The sequence below is a fragment of the Heterodontus francisci genome, chromosome 4 (genome assembly GCF_036365525.1).
Source record: "Heterodontus francisci isolate sHetFra1 chromosome 4, sHetFra1.hap1, whole genome shotgun sequence".
In the NCBI taxonomy this organism is placed as follows: Eukaryota; Metazoa; Chordata; class Chondrichthyes; order Heterodontiformes; family Heterodontidae; genus Heterodontus; species Heterodontus francisci.
The window spans coordinates 51,069,433-51,085,354 of record NC_090374.1 but is presented as its reverse complement, the minus strand read 5'-3'; the positions used below and the strand labels follow the sequence as shown (position 1 = coordinate 51,085,354).

At 43.5% G+C, this 15,922-nt stretch overlaps 1 protein-coding gene across 1 annotated transcript in view; it reads left to right on the top strand.

Moving 5' to 3' along the window:
- Positions 1-15,922, top strand: part of LOC137368791 (ankyrin repeat and death domain-containing protein 1A-like) — a 90,574-nt gene that overhangs the window by 40,610 nt on the left and 34,042 nt on the right. The window contains exons 7-11 of the mRNA XM_068028996.1: positions 268-366; positions 5,292-5,390; positions 7,602-7,700; positions 7,841-7,939; positions 10,140-10,238. Of these exons, the coding sequence (XP_067885097.1) occupies positions 268-366; positions 5,292-5,390; positions 7,602-7,700; positions 7,841-7,939; positions 10,140-10,238 (495 nt within the window). The remainder of the gene's footprint in view (positions 1-267; positions 367-5,291; positions 5,391-7,601; positions 7,701-7,840; positions 7,940-10,139; positions 10,239-15,922) is intronic.

The following is a 15,922-nucleotide window of genomic DNA, read 5'->3' as shown; positions in this document are numbered from 1 at the left end:
CGTTTACCTTCACATGAGCCATTTCCTCTCTTTTGTGTATTAATAAGTTTTTTTAAACTTAGAATCATAGAATCTTACAGTACCGCAGGAAGACATTCAGCCCATCATGCCTGTACCAGCTCTTTGAAAGAGTTATCCAAGTAGTCCCACTTAGTAATTCCTCATTGAATGGCAGTAGACCGCCCTTTTCTTTGCAGTATCTTTCATAGCTGAAGTGATTTTCCTGATCGCAAATAATGAAAAGAAGTTATTGATTTTATTGTGCAGGATGGTAACACAGCCTTGCACCTTGCTGCAAAGAATGGTCACATGGCGGTACTGGAGGAGCAGCTGACAGAATGGAATCTAATAGATGAGGGGAACGAGGTAAGTTCTTGCGAACTAGTTGTTAACTTGAAACCATCAACAAAAAATATTTGTAAAAGTTCACTTAATCTTCATATACCTTTCAAAGGAAAGAGAACGTAGGCTCAAGAATGGTGGATTGCCTTTTTTGGTACATTGTTCATGTTTTTAAATAGTTTTAATGTTGTCCATGCTTAGGGAAAAAAGTTGACATGATTCTTGTATAGGACACACCTGGCAATGCTGATACTGATTCATTCAGTGCCCATGTATGTTATAGAAGCTGTATGTTATCTATAGTATTTTTATAGGAGATGCAGTCCATTTATAACACATGCAATGGTGTGAAATCACTCCTATTTTTTTGACTTTAAACTGTTGAGCTATCGCAGGGATTGGAGTTATAATTCATGCTGGTTCTCTGGCTTAAGCTTGTGTAAATTGTATGGGTTTTGTGTACCTGGAAAGTCTGAAGGAAATTAATCAACCTTAAAAATAATCACTGTATGATTGATGAAAACTCACCACTGAAATAGATAATCTCATGAACCTACAATCTGCACACCCAAAGTACAGTTTAAACTTAGAAGGAACTTGCATTTATATCACTAAAATAAAAGCAAAATACTGCAGATGCTGGAATCTGAAATAAAAACAGGAAGTGCTGGAAATACTCAGCAGGTCTAGGAGCATCTTTGGAGAGAGAAACAGAGTTAACGTTTCAGGTCTGTGACCTTTCATCAGCTGCCAGCTGCTGGAAGGCCGCTCTGTATAGTTGGCTGGTCCCACACACAGCAGAGTGACACTCTGACAATGGGGAGATCCCATCGCCATCAGAAAATGGCCCCTAATTGGGCCCTTCAGTGGCTTAATTGGCTGCCCACCTCATTGGAGTGGGCTGCTGACTTTCTTCCCCGCCAGCTCTGGGAAGACCGCAGAGGCAGGAATGCCTCGGTGAGCCAACCAGATATGACTCCCCCCTATTTTCCCAGCCCCCTCCCCAGCCTCCAACCCTTTTTCCACGGGGTCAGGAAAATCCAGCCCATAGTCACTATTGTGATGTCGGCAAACATGTCAACTAATTTGTGAAGCACTGTGAAGTCCCACAACGAGCTGTGTGATAAATGGCCAGATAATTTTTTTTGTGTCATTGGCTGAAGAATAAATAATAACGAGAATACTGATAGAACTCCCCTGCTCTATTTCGAATAATGCCATGAAATATTTTAATTTATTTGAGCAGGCAGACAGTTTAACATCTCATCTGAATTATGGTGGCTCTGATAGCGTAGCACTCCCTTAGTACTGCACTGAAGTGTCAGCCTAGATTATGGGCTCAAATCCTGGAGTGTGACTTTATGACTCAGAAAAGAGTGCTAACACCAAGCTAAGTCATGAAACTCCAGTCTACACCACCAGTGTACGGTTCAACTCATGAAACTTTGTCTGTATTGCTAATATATGGACTTTTTGTTCTGGTTAGAACAGTGACATCAGGCTGGGGGCATGTACTGAGTGGAATAGTCTTTCTGATCTAGACTCAGAAACTAAATGTGAGCTTATCAGGTTTGCAGATGATATTAAACTAGGGGCAGTAAAAATAAAAACAGAAAATACTGGAAATATTCAGCAGGCCAGGTAGCATCTGCGGAGAGGGAAACAGAACTAACATTTCAGGTCAATGATCTTTCATCAGAAGTGGGCAGTAGAGTTTGCCGAAAAGCCAAGAAATTACATAGGAATTTGCAAGTGGGCAGATCTATGGCAGATGGAATTCAGAACAGCTAAGTGAATTTAAGAAAAATTTGCTTGGGAGAGACCATAAGAGATCTGGATATAATAGTAAACTTTACACTAACTGAGCTGAGTCCATTGTACAACAGCAATTGATAAAGCAAAAAGAATGCTCATATATATTATCAGGTCAGATCCAGTTTAAATGAGGACACCTTGCTGAGCTCTATAGGGCTCTCACGAGGCCTCACCTTGAGTATGACATTCAGTTCTGGTTACTGAAATACTTGGGAAACATTTACGCCCTGGAAAATTGTAGAGAATGGAAAAGTTGATCCTTACAGTCAGAGGACTTGAGCTAAGATTTCTGAGTGTGAGAGAGGAACTTATGGAACTATGTAAGATTCTAGATGTAAATAGAACAGGTTAATCCTGAGCAACAGTTCAACTTAAATCAGGACGGCATGACAAGAAAGCATAAACCTATAAAAGTTGAGTTCACAACTGATGTCAAGAAGCATATTTTGACACAAAAAATGGTCTTGGTGTAATGGAGGCAAAATCTCTGAAATCGTTCAATAGGGATAACTACTTTAAGGTGGGCAAGATGAGCTAGATGGGCTGAATGGCCTCCCTCATCTTCACTTGCCTTCATGATGTTTGTGACCGGAGTCATGATACTTCACTTTACACTGGCAATGTGTACACCTGTCTGTTTTTGCAAATGTAACTGTAAGTGTATATGTAGTATGATTCAGGTTTCGCTCTTGAATTTAAGTGGCAAAATTAAGTTGTTAACATATTCAAATGAGCCTGTGGAGAACTCTTGAAATTTGTCTTTTTTGCTTGTGGCATTTGAGAAAATAAACTCCTGCAGAAAACGTACAGCTCTAATTATAGCCTGTTGATACTGGTAATGCAGACCTAAACTTCGGTTTTCAGTTTCCAGTTCCTGTCGCCACTTCCTTCTCTCAGTGCCCTCATTTTTCCTGATCATTCTGATTCCTAGCACCTTGCTGAAATGCCATTTTCCATTTGTGAGCTTGAGGGCAGTGAATGTCAATGAGCTATTTCTCCATGGGGAAGATGAACTTGATCCTGACGATTGGTGGGAAGGGTGTGCGGGGCACTGGACAGTCTATGGAGCAGGAATAAAAACAAAAAATGCTGGAAATATTCAGCAGGTCTGGCAGCATCTGTGGAGAGAGAAGCAGAGTTAACGTTTCGGGTCAGTGACCCTTCTTCAGAACTAGCAAATATTAGAAATGTAAAAGGTTAGAAGCAAGTGAGGCAGGGGTGGGGCAAGAGATAACAAAGGAGAAGGTGTAAATAGGACAAGGTCACAGAATAGCTGACCAGAAGGTCATGGAGCAAAGGCAAACAATATGTTAATGGTGTGTTGAAAGACAAAGCATTAGTACAGATAAGGTTTTAACAGATTGTAAATTGAACAGCCACAAGTACATACATGAAAAAAAACAGTGGGTAAGCAAACTGAACAAACTAAGATGAAATAAAATAAAATGAACACAAAAAAATATATTGAAAAAAGGAAAAAGAAAAAAAAACTGAAAATAAAAGTAAAATGGAGCCCGTCATGCTCTGAAATTATTGAACTCAATGTTCAGTCTGGCAGGCTGTAGTAAATGAGATAAATGAGATGCTGTTCCTCAAGCTTGCGTTGATGTTCACTGGAACACTGCAGCAATCCCAGGACAGAGATGTGAGCATGAGAGCAGGGAGGAGTGTTGAAATGGCAAGCAACCGGAAGCTCGGGGTCCTGCTTGCGGACTGAGCGGAGGTGTTCCGCAAAGTGGTCACCCTGTCTGTGTTTGGTCTTCTTAATGTAGAGGAGACCACATTGTGAGCAGTGAATACAGTATACTACATTAAAAGAAATACAAGTAAATCGCTGCTTCACCTGAAAGGAGTGTTTGGGACCTGGGATAGTGAGGAGAGAGGAGGTAAATGGGCAGGTATTACACCTCCTGCGATTGCAGGGGAAGGTGCCATGGGAAGGGGACAAGGTGGTGGGGGTAATGGAGGAGTGGACCAGGGTGTCATGGAGGGAACGATCCCTTCGGAATGCTGACAGGGGAGGGGTGGGGAAGATGCGTTTGGTAGTGGCATCACGCTGGAGGTGGTGGAAATGGCAGAGGATGATCCTTTGGATATGGAGGCTGATGGGGTGGAAAGTGAGGACAAGGGGAACCCTGTCATGGTTCTGGGAGGGAGAGGAAGGGGTGAGGGTAGAGGTGCGGGAAATGGGCTGGACACAGTTGAGGGCCCTGTCAACCGCAGTGGGGGGGAATCCTCGGTTGAGGAAAAAGGAAGACATCTCAGAAGCGCTGTCATGGAAGGTAGCATCATCAGAGCGGATGCGTCGGAGACGGAGAAACTGGGAGAATGGAATGGAGTCCTTACAGGAGGCAGAGTGTGAAGAAGTGGAGTCGAGGTAGCTGTGGGAGTCAGTGGGCTTATAATGGATATTAGTAGACAGCCTATCCCCAGAGATGGAGATAGAGAAGTCGAGGAAAGGAAGTGAAGTGTCAGAGATGGACCATGTGAAGGTGAGAGAAGGGTGGAAATTAGAAGCAAAGTTGATAAAGTTTTCCAGTTCGGGGCAAGAGCAGGAGCAGGAAACGGCACCGATACAGTCATCAATGTGCCGGAAAAAGAGTTGGGGGAGGGGGCCTGAGTAGGACTGGAACAAAGAATGCTCGACATATCGACATGTGGAGCAGGAACTTTGGCCATTTTTCTCCCCTTCACTAAAGGTTAATTGTGGCACCCAAAATATTGTTCCAGATGAAATTACCTATCTCAGTAAAAATGGTAATATGTATTCAAATGATTCTACTACAAATTGCCTACTGTAATTAGGAAACACGTCAACATGCAAATGTTGGTAGAAGTTTGAAATATTTTTGCGCAGATGACAATTGATGCGAAATCAATTGTTAATTTAAAATCTGAAATTGATAGATTTTTGTCAACCAAAACTATTAAGGGATATGGGACAAAAGAGGGTATATGGAGTTAGGTTGCAGATCAATCATGATCTCATTGAATAGCGGAACAAGCTTGAGGGGCTAAATGGCCAACTCTGTTCTTAAATTTTCACTATCTAGATTACCTGTGTAGTAAATATCTGTTTGGTATGATGCATTAGTACATTATGACACAATCTAACACCTTTGCGTTACTGACAGGAGGGCGAGACTGCATTCTATCTGGCTGCTATCGGTGATCACCAGGAATGTGTGACGCTGCTCCTGGAAGCAGGAAGTGACATTACTATTTTTCCAAAGGTACTTCAAACTCTTTGTAGCCCTTTTAAAGGAACTATTCATCTCATGTGTTGCTTAGTTGAGGCTTCTTCTATGTATTCTTCCATATATTTATTTCTTGGATCAACACAAATGTGAGGTAATTTAGTAATGTGACGTTTAGCCTCTGGCCTTAACTGGGTGCAATGGGCCTAAGCCCAGCCTGGGCCTCATTAATATTAATTGGGAGAGTTGCTCGTGCCTGTCACATCTCCACAGGCAGCTCACCCATTTTCAAACAATGATTATTGGTTGCTTGCCTCACTGGTAAACCTTGAGGGCGTGTTGAAGCAGCAACAGAATGTTGGGCTGGGAGCGTATGGGGGAGGAGGAAAGAGGGCTGGTGGGGAGAAGGGAGAGGGGAGAGTAGGGAGCAGAGAGGAGAGTTTAGTTTAGTTTAGAGATACAGCACTGAAACAGGCCCTTCGGCCCACTGAGTCTGTGCCGACCATCAACCACCCAATTATAGTAATCCTACACTAATTCCATATTCCTACCACATCCCCACCTGTCCCTTTATTTTCCCTACCACCTACCTATACTAGGGGCAATTTCTAATGGCCAATTTACCTATCAACCTGCAAGTCTTTGGCATGTGGGAGGAAGCCGGAGCACCCGGAGGAAACCCACGCAGACACAGGTAGAACTTGCAAACTCCACACAGGCAGTACCCGGAATTGAACCTGGGTTGCTGGAGCTGTGAGGCTGCGGTGCTAACCACTGCGCCACTGTGCCGCCCAGAGGGAGATAGGGAAGGGCGCAAGGGGTGGGGGGGAGAAGAGTGAGTAGCGGGCTGAGGGGAGGGGGAGAGGAGCGAGTGGGGGGGGTGAGGGGTGGGCAGGAGAGGGCGTGGGGGGTGAGCAGAAGGGAAGGAGAGGGGGTGAGGAGAGAGAATGGGGGGGAGGATGGAGAAGTATTAGAGAGGAAGGAGGAGAGAGGACTAGGATAGAGGGGGAAGGGGATAGAGAAGGGGGAGGGGTGTACAGAGCACTTAGGAATCCTGACTGCAGCAGTCCCAGCTGGTTAGATTTATTATAAATTTTATTTTCTAACATTTTATTGAAATAAAATTAGGTCCTTTAACACGATTGACTTCAATAATTTTATTGGAATTATTTCTAGAAGAATGTGACTAAATTACACGCTGTCTTCCTCACTTAAAACACCACGGAAAAATGGTTAGGTGTTAGCTGTGGTATCAGTGCTAACGTGCATTACTGAGTGATTTCTGCAATGAAGTGTTGGTTCCTGTATCGTGTAATATAGGAATATAAAATATAAATTTGAAATTCAAGATACGGTGTGGTTAAAAATTTAAAGACAATTGTGAAAATTGAGATAAAAGCAAAATACTGCGGATTCTGGAAATCTGAAATAAAAACAAGAAATACTGGAACCACTCAGCAGGTCTGGCAGCATCTGTGGAAAGAGAAGCAGAGTTAACGTTTCGGGTCAGTGACCCTTCTTCGGAACTGGCAAATATTAGAAATGTCAAAGGTTATAAGCAAGTGAGGCGGGGGTGGGGCAAGAGATAACAAAGGAGAAGGTGGAGATTGGACAAGGTCACATAGCTGACCAAAAGGTCATGGAGCAAAGGCAAACAATATGTTAATGGTGTGTTGAAAGACAAAGCATTAGTACAGATAGGGTGTTAACGGACTGAAGATTGAACAGCAGCAAGTACAAAGATGAAAAAAAACAGTGGGTAAACAAACTGAAAAAACTAAGATGAAATGAAATAAACATACAAAAAAATTGTACAATTTGTACAAATTGTACAATATCTGTAGTAATGCTTTGTCTTTCAACACACCGTTAACATATTGTTTGCCTTTGCTCCATGACCTTTTGGTCAGCTGTGTGGCCTTGTCCAATCTACACCTTCTCCTTTGTTATCTCTTGCCCCACCCCCGCCTCACTTGCTTATAACCTTTGACATTTCTAATATTTGTCAGTTCCGAAGAAGGGTCACTGACCCGAAACGTTAACTCTGCTTCTCTTTCCACAGATGCTGCCAGACCTGCTGAGTGGTTCCAGCATTTATTGTGAAAATTGAGATCTTTCTTGATATTTCAGCAAAAAAGAGCCGCATGGCAGGTTGAGAGATGAAGGGTGAACCGCAACCTCATTGAAGTGAATCACAATGCTGGTTCATTTTTAAACGTAATTTGACAGTGTATAATTTACTTTCAGACCAATTTGAGTCCCTTGCACATCGCAGCGGAGAGAGGTGATGTTTCCATGGCTTCAGTTCTTATCAATGCTGGAATTGCTTGCAATGATCAAAATAATGTAAGTACCAAAACAATGTAAGAACTATGAGCTGTAAAAGGGGGAAAATAATTGTGTGTCAACTCAGAATAACAAGTCCTATAATAGTAACACCGTGATTCAGTCCTGTGACTTTTCTTTTTCAAATCTCTTTCTTATAGAAGAAGGAATCCCCCTTACATTTAGCTGTGAACAACAGACACACCTCAGTTGCACAGCTCCTCGTGGAATCCAGCTGTGATGTTAACATTTTAGATGAGGTAAGTCTTTAAAAGCTAATCGTTGGATTCAGGCAAATAAGAGTATGGGCTGGACTTTGTGCTGGAGGCGGAGCTCCTGGCGTTGGACCGAACAGGTGGGGGGAGCCCTGCCTCTGCAAGACCCACCACCATCCCCTGCCCCCCCGCCCCGCCCCCGGTGCGATCCTCCGGTCTTTTTAAAACAAAAGAATCAGGAGGTGAGAAACCCTCCCTTTAAAGACTTTAAAGGGACAGGGATCCCGCCTCCAGGAGCTGCCAGCCAATCACAGGGCCGGCAGCTCAGCAGTATCGGCAGCACCACTGGGAGTGGTGGCCACTGCCCGTACTGTAGAGACATCAGACCCAGGCCCAGCAACAGAACCCTGGAACACAAGTAGGTGAGGTGGAGTCACTGGGGCCAGTCTGGAAGCTTCCAGCGAGGGATGATGGGGGTTTCTCATTCAGTCCAGTGGGAGGGAGGTCCCATGGGGTAAAGTTATTCTCAGTGGGGACCCTCTGTGGTTCCAAGAAGGAGAGACACAGCCCCCCCACCAAGCCCGCAGGGAGGGCACCTCGTTTTACAAGGTGTCCTCCCCTTGTGTTGGAGGCCCATCCCGCTGCCGCTGGTATTAAGGGAAGAGGCCCTTAATTGGCCTTTAATAGGCCACATAAGGGCTTCAGTTGGCCTCTGGGCGGGAAGGCCGTCGTCAGCCTATCCTGCCCCTGGGAAGATCACTGTGTAACAGGGAGGCAACGGGCACTCCGCCCTGTTGCTCCCCCCACTCATCGTGATACTCCGAGCCTGCCCTCCCCCTCACCTCCGACACCGCCTCGGCTGCCCGTAAAATCCCAGCCTACACGTCAGAGTTGCTGAGGAATAGATTAGAAAAGGGCTGATTTTCCTCTGATTTGAGAGAATGCTCAACTCCAGGATGCAAGGCAGGTTAGAGACTGCTGATGCTGAGCCTTCACTCACTTTGAGTTACCCTGGCTTTTAGGAGGTTCTGCCAGAGGGATCTAAAGTAGCTCCTGCCTCATTATTCTCCCTCCCTACAGGGCAGTACCCATTGGGAAGGGAAGTGAGCAGCTGTTGTTCAGCCCTTGATTCCAACGCTGCTCAAATTGATCAGCAGGAACATTTCGAGGACTGGGATCCTTCTGGATGCTGTGCATTCAATGACAATTATCACTGCCGCCACGTAGGCTTGTACTCCCATCCCCATTTCCAGGCCTAAGGCCCTACTGGAAGGCTGGCCTGCATCTGGGGTGCACTAGGCTTAAGCTAATACCCACAATTCCAGGTGGGTTCAGAGCAGATTAAGCAGTGTACACTTCAGATCTGTTTTGTGCCCAAGTTTGTGGGGGGTTTTAGGTTACCAGCAGAGCAAAGAGAATTTTTTAAAAATGCTTTCATGGGATATGAGCATCGCTGGCAAGGCCAGCATTTATTACCCATCCCTAATTGTCCTTGAGAAGGTGGTGGTGAGCCTCCTTCTTGAACTGCTGCAGTCTGTCTGGTGTAGGTACAGCCACAGCACTGTTCGGGAGGGTGTTCCAGGATTTTGACCCAGCAACAGTGAAGGAATGGCGATATAGTTCCAAGTCAGGATGGTGTGTGACTTGGAGGGGAACTTGCATGGTGTTCCCATGTGCCTGCTGCCCTTGTCCCTCTAGGTGGTAGGAGACATATGTTTGGAAGGCACTGTCGAAGGAGGTTTGGTGAGTTGCTGCAGTGCATCATGTATATGATACACACTGCAGCCATTGTGCGCCAGTGGTGGAGGGAGTGAATGTTGAAGATGGTGGATGGGGTGCCAATCAAGTGGGTTGTTTTGTCCTGGATGGTGTTGAGCTTCTTGAGTGTTGTTGGAACTGGACCCATCCAGGCAAGTGGAGAGTATTCCATCACACTCCTGACTTGTGCCTTGTAGATGGTGGACAGTTTTGGGGAGACAGAGGTGAGCTACTCACCGAAGAATTCCCAGCTTCTGACCTGCTCTTTTAGCCACGGTATTTATGTGGCTGGTCCAGTTCAGTTTCTGGCCAATGGTAACCCCCAGGATGTTGATGGTGGGGGATTCAGTGATGGTAATGCCATTGAACATCAAGGGGAGATGGTTAGATTCTCTCTTCTTGGAATAATAAGTAGCAAACTTGGTGTGGTGCCGTTGGGAATAATTTATATATTCTTAAGACAAATTAATTATTTGTTGCACTCCAGAGAAACCAGAATCCATTGCATTTGGCAGCTGAGCTCGGACGAATTGACTTGGTGGAACTGCTCCTGAAAGCCGAAACTGACTTAAAACAAAAGGACAAGGTTTGTTGCCTGGATTCTGTGTGATTTGTTGGATAGTGTGTGGGATATTGAAGTGAGGTACATACATTACATTTCAACACAGGCTGTATTCACAGTTTAATTGGTCAAAGTTAAAATAGACAGTAGCGTGGATTTAGCAGGTGCAGCTGACTTGTGGGAAGGTCAAACACTTGACTAAATGGCATGTATGCAGTAAGTAAATGTTGAAGCTGCTTTAGATGTTGTGTCAAACCTCAACCCTGGGGAAATTTTTATTAGTTTATTTTTGTCAGAAATCTTTTGACTAGCTTTTAAAAGGAGCAAATACTGCAGAGGATTCAGCAGGGAAAGATTTGGGGTTTTCTTGTTTAAAGATGAAAGCTGTTTGGACAGTGTATGGCAGCAGCTGCTATGCTGGGGGATATAAGCGGATCCTTAGAGTATACATCCACAGAGAAGCTAAAACATAAGCGGACCACACATAAATACACTTATTGAATTACATTGAGATATTGGAATGGATTCAAAGAAAGACAGTAAAGATACTACTGGATCTGAAATCAATGAGCTGTGAAGACTGAGCGAGGTTAATACATTGTCATTTGAATGGGGTAAAAGCAAAATGATCCAAATTTTTAAGTCACTAAAGCAATTTTTTGGAAGCAAGTGTTTGAAGGTGAAATGCTCATTAGGAGAGCTGGTGCAGACACGATGGGCCGAATGGCATCCTTTTGCACTGTAACAATTCTGTGAATTGTGGGAACTCATCACCATATTTCAGAGTCTACAAACCAAACTACAGTGTAGCCACATATGTAGAGTTTTTGTTTGTCCAATATGGAATGAACACACTTCCTCTTATAGTGACATATACCACTTACCTATTTCCAGAGACCTTAGCTGCTGGTTGGCAAGAACTAAAGGTTTGAGGACCCCAATGTGTGCCCAGGTGTATTGCTAGAGTTTCATCTATTAAATCTGTGCAGCTAACCAACTGATCAGTTTCTCATTACTTTCCCAGTTAAAACCATCCTTTCCATTCGACAACTGGCTTGCAGCATTATCTGGAACTGCAGGGGAAGGCAGGTCTGCCACTCCTGGGTCTATTAATGAGTAGAGGCTAGCTGATAACTCATCAGTGGCACTCTGAAGAACTGTGGACCTGCCTGACTCAGATATGGGTTCACTGAGTCTGGCACAAAGGTTTGATTCAGTTCCCATCTTCATATTGGATGCACCATTTGATCCAACATCAACCCAAAGGAGGATGGATAGTCACAAGTTGCTCAATAGATATCTGATAAGCATTGGGTTTGAACCTTCGCAAGGCGGACATCCGGAGCCAGGAATGGCAATGGTGGGCAGCACATAATGTGAGTGCATTGCCACCATCCTTTTGAAATACCATGTCCCATTGGCTCCATAAACATCCCCATCCTCATTGATGGAGGAGCCCAGTACGTCAGTGCAAAAGACAAGCTGAAGCATTTGCAACCATCTTCAGCTAGAGGTGCTGAGTGGACTGTAAGGTAAATCAATGCCCAGATCTTTTACAAGTTTTTTTTACTCTAGGATTATGAAATTGACCATCTAGATAGTTTCTAAATTCAATTTATTGTTCGAATTTTAGTATTCAGACATAAGGTGAGTACCTTACAATATTGTGGCTGAAAGTTCCTTTTACTTACAATCACACAACAGGTGATCGGTCCATAGCTGAATGTGTCAGTCAATTGATCAAGCTGCTGCTTCTTGTTCCTCTTCCTATCGACCAAACGGGTTAGCACTGATCGTTCTTATGCTCCAGGTTTTGTACCTAAAGTGGGGGGTACTGGAATGTTCCTTTCAAGCAAGACGGGTGCTAATTAGTCAGATACGCATCGTTTATCTGCTTTGAGACACCACCCACTTCCTCCTCTGAGTACCACAGTTCCTTTGATGTGGCAGTGCTGAGTATTCTTTGCAGTTTTGAACCCTCCACCCCATAGTTCTCAATTCCTTTTTGTTTATCGTATCATTGGAATAGGTGCCTGCAAGTCTTGACATGAACAGTGTGTTGATGGACCTCATACTTTTGCTTATCAGCAGATTTATCCTGCGGGCAACAACCTGTGCCACGATCACCAGGTTGATTGTTTGCTTGTCTCCACAGAATACACACTGTGCTGATCACAGAATGTCTTCGCCTCTGATGTGAGGCTTCCTTGCAAGGCTTGCTGGATCTTTTTGGTCAAATCATGCCTGGTTTTGATTGGCCAGGTAGCACTGGCAAGACTTGGCTGCCCGAATTTGATTGCGTTACACGTTTTGCAGACGATCCATCTCTGCCTCCTCCTGCGGTCCCCAGCATCACAGATGCTAGTCTTCAGCCAATTCAATTCATTCCACTTGATATCAAGAAATAGCTAAAGGCACTGGATACAGCAAAGGCTCTAACAACATCCTAGCTGTAGTACTGAAGACCTGTGCTCCAGAACTAACTGCACCCCTAGCCAAGCTGTTCCAGTACATCTACAACACCGGCATCTACCTGACAGTGTGGAAAATTGCTCAGGTATGTACTGTCCACAAAAAGCAGGACAAATTCAATCAGGCCAATTACCCCCACCATCAGTCTACTCTCAATCATCAGCAAGCTGATGGCAGGTGTCGTATCAAGGGGCATTTAGTTGTAACCTGTTTACCGATGCTCAGTTTGGGTTCTGCCAGGACCACTTGACTCCAGACCTCATTAGAGCCTTGGTCCAAACATGGACAAAATAGCTGAATTCAAGAGGTGAGGTGAGGGTGACTGCTCTTGGCTTCAAGGCAGCATTTAACCAAGTGTGACATCAAGGAATCCTTGCAAAATTGAAGTCAATATGAATCAGGGGACAAACTCTCCACTGGTTGGAGTCATACCTAGCACAAAGGAAGATGGTTGTGGTTGTTGACGGCCAATCATCTCAGCCCCAGGACATCGCTGCAGGAGTTCCTCAGGGTAGTGTCCTAGGCCCAACCATCTTCAGCTGCTTCATCAATGACTGTTCCTCGATCATAAGTTTGGAAGTAGGAATGCTCAGTGATGAAGGCTGTTATGACTGAGACGGGAGGAGTGCACTGTATTTCTCTAGTTTCACTTCTCCACAGGTCACAACATATATTTAAATGTTTACCCAGTTACCGATACGGTCAATATATACTCTACTCTTTATCTTAGAATAAAATACACCAACCAGGTTTCTTTAATAAACAAGATTATCAGTTTATTATAGAACAAGACTTAACCAGTAACGAAGCAACGAATTAACACACAGATTGAAATATGAAAATTCCCTTTTTAAATTCCCCAATTACACACACACTGGAAAAAATACAGAAATTCTCTCTGCAGAGGTCTGTTACAAAAAAAAAGACAAAAAAGACTACTTTGGCCAAATTCATGCTAATTCTTGACAAATAAAGAGAAGACATGGAAGGAAGTCAGATAAAAACAAGAAATGCTGGAACCACTCAGCAGGTCTGGCAGCATCTGTGGAAAGAGAAGCAGAGTTAACGTTTCGGGTCAGTGACCGTTCTTCGGACTGACAAATATTAGTAAAGTCACAGGTTATAAACAAGTGAGGTGGGGGTGGGGCAAGAGATAACAAAGGAGAAGGTGTAGATTGGACAAGGCCACATAGCTGACTAAAAGGTCATGGAGCAAAGGCAAACAATATGTTAATGGTGTGTTGAAAGACAAAGCATTAGTACAGATTAGGTGTTAACGGACTGAATATTGAACAGCAGCAAGTGCAAACCTGAAAAAAAACAGTGGGTAAGCAAACTGAACAAACTAAGATGAAATGAAATAAATGCAAAAAAAAAAGATTGTAAAAAAGTGTAAAAAAGAAAAAATAACTAAAAATGAAGGTAAAATGGGGGGCTGTCATGCTCTGAAATTATTGAACTCAATGTTCAGTCCGGCAGGCTGTAGTGTGCCTAATCGGTAGAAGGAAGTCAGTTGTCTCTTTTTTGGTCTGGCATCCAGGAGGCAGGTCACTGGGATCGTTTCAGATGCAGTCCGTTCTGGAGATGTTGAGAATTATTCTAGTAGTCTTTCCAGGAGAAATGTAGCATCAGAGTTTTCTGGCAGCGCACACTTAAATCGCAGGATTTTTTCCAGCTTCTCAGGAGCTATGCAGCACCAGGGATTTTAGCTCTCCCATACTGGATCTTTGCAGAATTTGTTCAGAGGTAGAGAAAGAGGTGAGCTGGGTGGTTTCCTTTTCCTGGGCAGAAAAAAACACCAACTGTCTTCAAACAGTTCACACCCAAGTAAACTTAAAACAATGTCCAAACCCCAAACAAAGGGTCAACGTCCTGACCTCCATACACCTTGACATGTGGCTTCTCTGTAAACATTTTTCCCCAGGTCACCAAGGGCTCTGTTGTTTACAAAAACACATCCATGGAATCTTTTCAGTTTTAGGACAATTCCTCAAAAAATGAAATATTTTTTAAAATGGAAGCACTTTTGTAACAAGAGCAAGGGAAACTTGTTTACACAGTGTATTATGAGGCTGTAGAATTCACTTAGTTATTGTGGCAGCAAGAATGCCAACATTCAAGATTAGATTGGATAAGTGAATTAAGGAAAATGGGAGAAAGTGATATGGAGTCAGGGTGGGTCAATGTTATGAGGATTGTTTGCTAGTTTGAAGGGTAAATGTAACACGGATTGCTTGGGCTGAATGGCCTGTTTCCATGTAGTAATGTCTGTGTATGTCTATGTAAATATCCTTCTCGTGGCTGATCATCTTTGCCTGATCACTTAGAGCATAGAGGTCATCTACCACTCTAAATTAGCAGACACCCTTTTTTGTGAGAGCAACATCTTTCACAAACAGCTGAGAGCAGTCTTCTTTATGATGTGAAACTTCCATCAAAGTCAAGCAATGTAATTGGAAAGCAAAGGACATACCAAGGTAATAATGACCAATTGTTTACACAAAGCCAAGAGAAGAAAACATAAGAACATGGAGCATCAGATGCACTCCTTCCTTGTACCATATTCAGTCTGTCCTCTATGGATTCTATCCCATCCATTTAGTGCTTCATGTTCTCCAAAGATAACCTTCATTGACAAGAATTCCTCTGTCCTAGTTACAATAGTAGCGGACCTTCATGTCCTGTGGATATCTTTTTCTCTCAGTCTATACCTGTGCCAAACCTTGGAGATGCAAGGGTAGGGCAATGGTATGAACAATTAAAGTGTTTATACCAAATTCCTTTCTGTGCTATTTTATGTGCGTGGTAATTCATTTGTTTGAAACAGATTATTGCTGCATTAAAATTGTGACAAATATGCTAAATTTTCATACAGTAGTGTTCTCTTTGCAATTTCTATCAAATGATAACTAGCTGAGCAAATAGAATGTGAAGCATCAATTAAGGAGATAGTAACTCTCAAAATAGTGGCACAGAGGAAATTGGTGCACTTAAAGAGAGATGGATACATTCCTGATTCCAAAGAGTGCACAAGGATACAGATTTGGCATCAAAACAGAAGGTGGAGGACATTTCATTAAGGATATGTTAAACATGCAGCTAATAATAATTAGAGGAGTGAATAGAGTAATTTGTTCTTTTCCACTGACACATTTTAGGAAATTCCATTACAACAAGTTTGTCTTCTCCAAATGGGAGGAGGAATTTATGCAGATGCAGATAGGACAGTTTTGGAA